General features: G+C 37.5%; 1 protein-coding gene across 4 annotated transcripts; it reads right to left on the reverse strand.

Moving 5' to 3' along the window:
• Positions 1 to 218: 218 nt before the first annotated feature.
• LOC119075489 (oxygen-dependent choline dehydrogenase-like) lies at positions 219 to 7689 on the reverse strand. Of its 4 annotated transcripts, none has more exons than XM_037181957.1 (10): positions 7668 to 7689; positions 2947 to 3115; positions 2582 to 2778; positions 2325 to 2523; positions 1923 to 2051; positions 1593 to 1717; positions 1364 to 1534; positions 871 to 1306; positions 580 to 808; positions 219 to 523 (listed from the first exon to the last, which is right to left on the reverse strand). In XM_037181957.1, the coding sequence occupies exons 2-10, from the start codon at positions 3095 to 3097 to the stop codon at positions 304 to 306; spliced, it is 1857 nt and encodes a 618-aa protein (XP_037037852.1). In that variant the 5' UTR covers positions 3098 to 3115; positions 7668 to 7689; the 3' UTR covers positions 219 to 303. The 4 variants fall into 4 exon arrangements, with proteins under 4 accessions (XP_037037852.1, XP_037037851.1, XP_037037850.1 ...); XM_037181956.1 differs by having other exon boundaries at positions 7672 to 7688; XM_037181955.1 differs by having other exon boundaries at positions 233 to 523; positions 7658 to 7683.
• Positions 7690 to 8718: the final 1029 nt, after the last annotated feature.

The raw sequence follows: 8718 nt of genomic DNA on the forward strand, positions 1-8718 counted from the left end.
CAACGCACTTCAAGAACAGGCAAAGGAACAGATTTTATTAACTGTCATTTGGCCTCTTATTTTGAATGAAATGTGACGCAGTGATTTCTACCAACATAAAACCCTAAATTTTAGACTACTGCGTCGTGGAGGCATTTTTTTTTAAATTATGATCTTTTGCATGTTTAATGGAGTGCGTTGGTCTTAGGAAACAAAACAAACATTTTTATTAGAAAAATCAAAAATTTATTTTACGAAACTCAGTCTATTACTATTATAACACACCCTTTCACCGCATCGTCTCATTAACATCATCGGCAATTATCAACTTTGCGATTTCGTATGGGGTCGCACAATCTTCGGATGGAATCGGTTCCGTTGCCAATATGGCGAATCCGACTCTCGTCTGACATCCTTGTATAAACTGACAATATCCTCAGCTGCCTTTTCAGCCAACATCAGCACCGGTGCGTTGATGTTAGCATTGGTAACTTCGGGCATGACCGAAGCGTCGACTACTCTCAAATTAGACACACCTCGCACCCTGTTGGATATTCTTTGAATTTATCTTGATCCAAAGATGTTAATCGACCATTTTACCTGAACTGGGTGTCGACGACCGATGTGGCAGAGTCGCCAGAATCAGGTCCCATGCTACACGTTCCAACCATGTGTACGCTGGCCATAACATCCTGGTGCAATTTACATGTCCAATAATCATCCGACAAAAATGCATAGCCTTGACACGCTGGATCCGGTGCGGCGATGTACGTCAAATTTATGCTTTTAAAAGCATCAGTGTCGACGATTTTAAAAATGAATTTCACCGCTAGAATAGTAGAATGGGAAGCATTCAACAGATGGCCGCAAAGGGTTGGTTAATCAATTTACCTTCCAACAGAGCGTCGACATCCTCGGGATCAGTTAAAAATCTGTAATCAATCAACGCTAGTTGCTGGTCGTCTCGAACTCCTGCTCTGTATTTTTCCGCATCCAAAGTGACGGATCCCTTGCTTTGCGGTCGTCCGACAAATGTGTAAAAATTCAGTATTTCTGTTCCGTCCACACTCGGTAGGGCATGAATGGCAATCCAAATGTTAGGCCAGCCCGGTCTAGCCTTCGACGAGGCAATGAGACACTGAGCTTCCGTATTTTTGGTCAGCACTCCATCCCCGTCATTGTGGAATTCTTCGGTAATTTTATCGATCTGCGACGAATCGACTTTGAGAAATACGGACGAGTCATTCACAGCGAAGCCTGGCAGAACGAACAGTGGATGTTCACCCAAATTCTTACCAACCGCTTCCAACGGAACTTTGATTGGGATCTTCAAAGAATTTTGAATTGAGAAATTTTACCCGAAAAATCGGAACGAAATTTATACTTCCGCTGCATTCAAGACGCTAACGGGACCGATTCCCGATTTCATTAACAGCAAAGGCGAACCGTATGTACCAGCACTCAAAATGATTTCTTTGGATGCATGAGCAATTTGCGGAATTCCGTGGCGCTTATACGCGACTCCGTAAGCTCTCTTATCCTCGTCCAGTAAAATCTGTAAAATGAATTCGTTTGAGAGATATTCATGGGCAGCCAGGCATTAAACGGCGCACCTCTGAAACGTTTGCATATCGAATGACTGTCAGATTGCTTCTTGACCCTTCATGGACCTTGATGTATTCAATGTACGAACTGGATCGTTTACCATTTCGCACGGCCAAATTGAGTGGCGCAAAACCTGTAGACGGACCATAAGAGCTTCGGATTAATGTTACTGAAAAACCCCTGCCGATAATCTAGATCTCAACTAATTTAAGGATTGAAGAAACTTCCCAGTAGATCTGGCTCTGCCACCTCTACCCCTAAACACAATCTTCAAATTTTCACTCCCAAAAGTAAGAATTGTGATCTCAAGCGATACTTTAACGCTACTTCAGTCTTACTTTCTCTTTGGTAACCGTTTGGATCGCCCACTGAGTAGCCGAGTTCATTTCCAGCGTCAAACCACAGATCAAGAATCGGAACATCATCGTTGGAGTTTACCATGATCGGTCCATCTTTTCCATAAAACTCTACGAGTTTAATGACAGCGTAAGTAGTTAAATGGTCTAAGCACAGCACTGCTTCTAGCATGAACATAGAAAATATTCGGAGGCAGATGAAATCACAGTAGGCGCTGCGTTTCTTTTGTTAGACAACTTGCTATCGTTGTATGAGTCAAAACATACAATACAAACAATCTTTGGCTGTAGCTTTATCACTAAAGCCTACAAATTTGACACCTGTCAAGTTAGTGTTCATGCTAGGAGCAGTTCTGTGGTCTATGCCACAAACAATCCAATTACCGTCACTCTCGGTCCCGAACTTTTCGCCGACGAAAGTTTCCATTTTTCTAAAATACTTCAGAACATTGGAATAGCTGAAACTATCATCATTCAATAGAGCCGCCCAGTTATCGTAGTCTTGTGGATTGCCACGCGAGTGTATCATGTCGTTGTGCGAACCCGATCCACCAAGCATCTTTCCCGTTTTTGACTTTGCAATCTACAGCCAGAAAAGAAAGTTTCAGCGAGACTCCCACTTGTAATCAGGCAATTGTTACCCCATCAGAAGACAAGGATGCATTAGTCTGCGGTATCGAATTGAAAAAGTAATTGATTGATGCATCCTGGCCAATGGCTCCTATAAAATATGGAACTGATGTTCCTGGAGGAGGTGAGCCGCCAGCCTCTAACAGTAGAACGTTAAAGTGATCTGATAACCGTCCAGCTAATACACAACCAGCTGATCCTCCGCCAACTATTTAATTAAAAATTCCATTTTATTTGATATATAAGCTCGATGATCCATTCAATTATTGAAACTGGAGTCGTTCTACGACTTGATTATCGTTCCTAACCGATATTGACGAGCACTTTTGCACTGATCCTTAACTTCTCCGAATTGAATTGTCCCAAGTCTACTTACCCACTATAAAATCGTAAAATTTGATCTTAGGAACATTAAATTGACTTTCCAATTCAAAAATTGTGTTTTTGTAATCCGCTTCGCGATATGTTTCTGCATAGAACTGTAGCATCAAGGGAATTGATCCCAGCAGGAAGTTGGCGATGTTCATACCGGCTCAGAATTTATACTAATGGGAACCACATAAATTGGTCAGCTAATTCAATAGCGCTTTCGATTATTGAATGACTAAACAGCAACCATTGATTTGACTTTTATTGACTTGCCGGGACTCGCCGTGACTCTTCGGGACATTCCGCGACTGTCCGGTACTTTTGTGACGTGACTTTACCTGACTTTTTGACTATCCGGATAATTCTGTTACTTTTCTCGACTTTCCATGACTTTCCGGAAATTGGTTCCCCCTCCTTGAAAGCATTCTATTTTGTAATTAAAACTTGAGAGAGATCACTAAAGTCTCAATAAATCACATAAAGTAACGAAAACTCACGGAAAGTGGTGGTGGGAAGTGGCTTCACAGAAAGTCACGAAGAGTCAAGAAAAATTCACGGAGTCATGAATATTCGGCGATATCCGGAAAATCACGGATATATTCAGAAAGTCAGTGAAGCCAAAAAAAAGTCACGGAAAGTCAAAGTCTTCGCTGTTTTTCGAAGTCCAATTGGCTTTCAATACATTATTTCGATCTTCACAAAAGTAAGATTCGCTTCGCTTATCACATCGACCTTAAAATGCTAGACCAAGACAAATGAAATATTAGAAAAGTAAACCAGAATTTCAATTAATTCAACGAAGCGCGTTGATTCGATTTAAAAAAAAATCGTTATGTCTGAGAGGCGAAATTTCTACACGGTAAATATCGTCAGGAACAACGCACTGCGTTGTCAGGAACGATATTATTGTCCAAAAAACGATAACATCGTCCTGGATGAAAATATCCGCTGGACGATCATTTTATGTAAGATTTAATTGTTCTTTTGGACGATATTATCGTCATTATATGATAATTTTTGGGACGACAATATCGATACTTTATAAACTATATTATCATTCAAATCTATATTATCATCCAGTACAGTTATTCTGCTGACAGTTAGGGAAGAACAAAGTCTTTAGTAATTAAGAACGTCAATAATAGAACATTGATTTATCGAAAAATTGTTAACCTCATGATGAATGCTTATTTTCAAAAAAAAAATAAAGTTTTCTTGCACAAAGCAAAGTACGTTGCACAAAGCAACCCACTAGATCCCTTGACTGACAATTTTCTCAATATATTTTTGATCAATTTCTTTGTATTTAACACAAAAGCCTACTTATTCCAGCTTGTTTCAGTCATAAAAAATTGTCAAATTTTGAACAATAAAAGATATCAATGACTTTACGCAAATGGCAATAAAATTTAACAAAAAATTCTTTGGAAACCGTCGAATATAAGAAGGGCTGGTAATAAATGAACGTTGTTAGTTTTCGGTTGACCGTAAAAAATAACTCAGTTTACCAATATTTTCGGTAAATTGGTACCAATTTCGACTTTGTAATGGTTACTGATTTAAAATATGTGTAAAAGGAGAAATTTATTGGTAGACCGGGAAAAAAGAATTCCTCGAATATAAATTCCCATATAAGAAGTAGTGATTTTTGACCACTTTTTGAGTTTTTTTTTCAGCAAGATTTTCAATCAACCGTAAATAATAAATAAAATATGACTTGTGAGAACGTCCCACTAGTCTATTATTTTTTTGATTGCCTTTTTGTTAAATCAGAGTAGATGCGAGATTTGTGAATGTGGAACGAGAACTCGTTCACAAAATAGAAAAATGCGATAGATGTTCTTTTGAACAAAAAAGGAAGTCCCCGATACTTACTACATTCACAAAACCATCAATCGCGAAAAAATATCACGACTTGGGTGAATTACGGCCCTCGCTTCGCTCTGGCAAACTTCGCACTCGTGGAACTAATTTACAATAGATTGCTGCTATAAAGACAGCTGTGGATTACATGGAGACAAAGTCACCTGATACAGGTGAGATTTTGATTTCTTTGTTATCAGTCGTCGATTTACATAATTCAAGGGTTATGGTCTTTTTGCAGTTCCATCATTTTATTTCTATCTTTGTCACTGTTCTCCAAAATGACATACTATTAATGGGTATGCAATCTAATCACCAAATTAATTTTTATTTGAAAAAAACAGACCGACGATAGAAAGCAATCAAATGCTGAAATTTACAAACAAAAACGAATTGTACATTGATAACCGTTGTAAACTGGATGTGCTTCTTATCACATTTTATTCGAATCAAAAATGCAACACTCAAAATATCGTACAAAGATGCGATAAGCAACGGTAGTATCATCAGCGAACTACAAACGCTTTGTATCGTACAAAATCTCAATGTATACCACCACAGCACTGCTACTAGCATGAACACTAAATTGACAAGTGTCAAATTTGGAGGCTTTAGTGATACGAGCAAGCAAGTCATCTATCTGTACAACAGAAACGGAATGACTACTGTGATTTCATCAGCCTCCGAATATTTTCTATGTTCATACTAGACGCAGGGCTGTGATACCACACATTGTATGTAGGCATACTACAATCGCACAGAATCGGAAATTCGGAAAAAAACTTTTTGATAAAAGCAAACTCGCAAGTGTGTTCTTGAACAACAAGCTTCGGTAACTGTCTTTCCGACAAGTATGGAGTTTGCATATCCGATTCGAGGGCGAGGCATTCAACCTCACTTGTCGAAAAACAGTTAGACGGATTCTTTTGAAAAACAGCCTACCGAGAGAGATGGCGTTTATAGCAAACTTTCGTGCCTCTGCACATCTGATTCGGGTATATATGGCATTACCTCCGCCCATATATTTACCTTGCATTCAACCATACCTTGTGTTGACGTTCATTGTTTTTTAGTACAATCATTTTTGCGTGCCTAGACAGGAATCCACGCAATCCACGCCATTAGTCGTAAAAATTTATACGTCAGAGAGAGCTTTTTTCTCCTTTGTTACGATCTGTCAGGTTTTCTATTTTGCGATTTAGTATGGCAATGAAAACTAAAATTGAGATATCTTTGCTCTTCTAAGTGGTTTTTCATATTTTTTTGGACCAAAATGTTTTAAAGTGTGTTTGTAATCGATTGACATTAAGGCCAGGTTATGCGTCTTGACATATATGCGATATATCGGACCATAACCTGGCCTTAAGGCCAGGTTATACGTCTTGACATATATGCGATATATCGGACCATAACCTGGCCTTAACAAAATAATAAAATAGAAAAAATATTTTCAGACAATCTTTTAATGCCAATCGATTACAAACACACTTTAAAACATTTTGGTCCAAAAAAATATGAAAAACCACTTAAAACAGCAAAGATATCTCAATTTTAGTTTTCATTTCCATACTAAATCGCAAAATAGAAAAACTGACAGATCGTAACAAAGGAGAAAAAAGCTCTCTCTGACGTATAAATTTATACGAGTAATGGCGTGGATTAAACCCTAGAATCTAAAACCACTTTCACATTTTTTTTCGGCCCTGTGTCCCATAAAAATGAATATTTTATACTGAACATTTGTTGAACATTTTAGGGTGTTGTATACCGTACTCTGTCATATAGTGGCCGGCAAAAAATTTTGAAAGTGATTTTTGATTCTAGGGTTCAATTCCTGCCTGGGCGCGCAAAAATGATTGCACTAAAAAATCGGTCCGGTTTCTGTAGGATGTTTTTCAAAAGAATCCCTCTTGTCGAAGCAAGTGGTTACCTCATGTAATGCTATGCATTTGAAAGTCATATTAAAAGTACATTCCATCCAACAATAGCAGGGTTTAGTCACTTCCCCACAGTCAAATTGATTAAGTTATCAAATAAAAAATACTTGGATCAGTTAACACTTTGCTATTCTCTTTGAAGAAACGTCATAAATGTGGTATGTACAGTCCATCGATATAATATAGGGTAGATAAGTAATGTCAACGCTACTTTATGCGGAAAGATCACATAGATGTATGTGTAACGTAACTTACGCTTTGAGAAAGCGCGCGAAATAATGTCATAAAAATATTTGAAAATAATTGAAACTCTGCATTTCTCAATTTCCTTTTTCTCTTCGTTTTGTGTTGTGATTCGTATTTTTTGCACTTGTATGTGCGCTATATTTCCAAAATTTCTTTCTTCGTGTCTCATTATCTAAGTATATTATATCGATGGTACAGTCAGTGGTACGAACGTTTTGTTTGACAAATTTTTTGCATTATATTGCATTCGCATCTGGCCCATGTTTTTCCTGATAGTATAGATGGGGATAGATCTGGATCATGTGTACACTTTTTTTTAGTGATTTTGTACTTTTATTGTGAACTGCGATCCTTTCACGAATATTTTGTATTTGACAAATACTATTTGTTTCGCACAAAAATCCACAAATGAAATTACCGAAACCACAAACTTTAGGTTTCTGCACATTATGAGTTCCGCAAAAAGACGTTTTTTTTGCATTTCAAGTAATGCGCAAAAATGTAAAATTACCGTGATCACGATCAAATTTATGATTTCATTCAACTCTGTATAAAGCTCTGGTCGAAAGCTTAGTTGGCGATTTTTATACAAGTTAATAAACAAGAGAGGGAGTGAAGAAAGTCAAATCAATGGTGAGTTTCAGTAAAACTGCTAACAGAAGGAAATCTTACGGTTTGATACCGACCGAAAACTTAAGTCAACTGAAAAATAAAACTCAAATTTCCAAAAACAAAAGTTTTCTTTTCTTGTCGAAAATGTGACACCTTTTTTTGTTGCGTTGCGGCTGATTAAATAATTTATTGTACATCGGGAGATATCGTATCGCATTTGTTATAAGCGAAATTGGAACATAACAATAAATGAAAACTGTTGTTCTAGTCGCTCATTATATTCAAAATCATGCACAATGTGTTTTATATGTACGTGAACAGTACTTTATACCGCTAGAATTAAGAGCGTTGATTGCTTGAGCTTGGACTCGAAGCGAGGGGAAAATAACTAGAGGAAATGATGGGACAGGTTTTGTTACCGTTTGATCGAAACAGATCAATTCATAGAGATAGAGATACCGTATTTTACGTAGCCAGAAGTACAGAAGAATCCACTTAAAAGAGAGGAAAAGGAAAGTATTTAATTGGTTTCGATTAACGAAACCGAGTTCGAAAATTTAACCGAGTTCGATGAATGACTCTTTTTAACATTCTCATTAAACACTCTATATATCGTTAGTGCTACAAGAAACGAAATACGACACTGCAATTAAATTCACCCGAAAGTGAGTTTCCGACTTTTTTTGTGATACGCTGAAGATTTGCATTATACCTTGCAGTGCACTATACTTTGTGTAAAACATGTACACACCGGTTCAACGTTTCAAATCCATATATCAAAGTGCAGTTCCATAATTTAAGTGCCGTGTTTCGATAGTTTCGGCGTTTTTTCTTGCCTGCCTTTTTAATGAATGAAACTCGTGTGAATGAAAAAGAGGGATTATTTTGAAAAAGAGAAGACTGAAATCGGACGCATTTTCTATTGAAAACTTTTGTATGTGCCCAGTAAGGTATTCGACCCCAGAAGCCCAAACCACTTTCAAACAAAATTCTTCGAAGCTTGTGTGGCTAGTGTGAGGTGATCAGAAATCGAAAACTTGCACTTTTCTTACAAAAGTTTCTCCAGTTACACGAGCCCTTAGAGTAATTATGACTAGAGAGGAAATTTGTACGGCAAAATG

Source organism: Bradysia coprophila, unplaced genomic scaffold (assembly GCF_014529535.1).
Source record: "Bradysia coprophila strain Holo2 unplaced genomic scaffold, BU_Bcop_v1 contig_211, whole genome shotgun sequence".
Lineage (NCBI taxonomy): Eukaryota > Metazoa > Arthropoda > Insecta > Diptera > Sciaridae > Bradysia > Bradysia coprophila.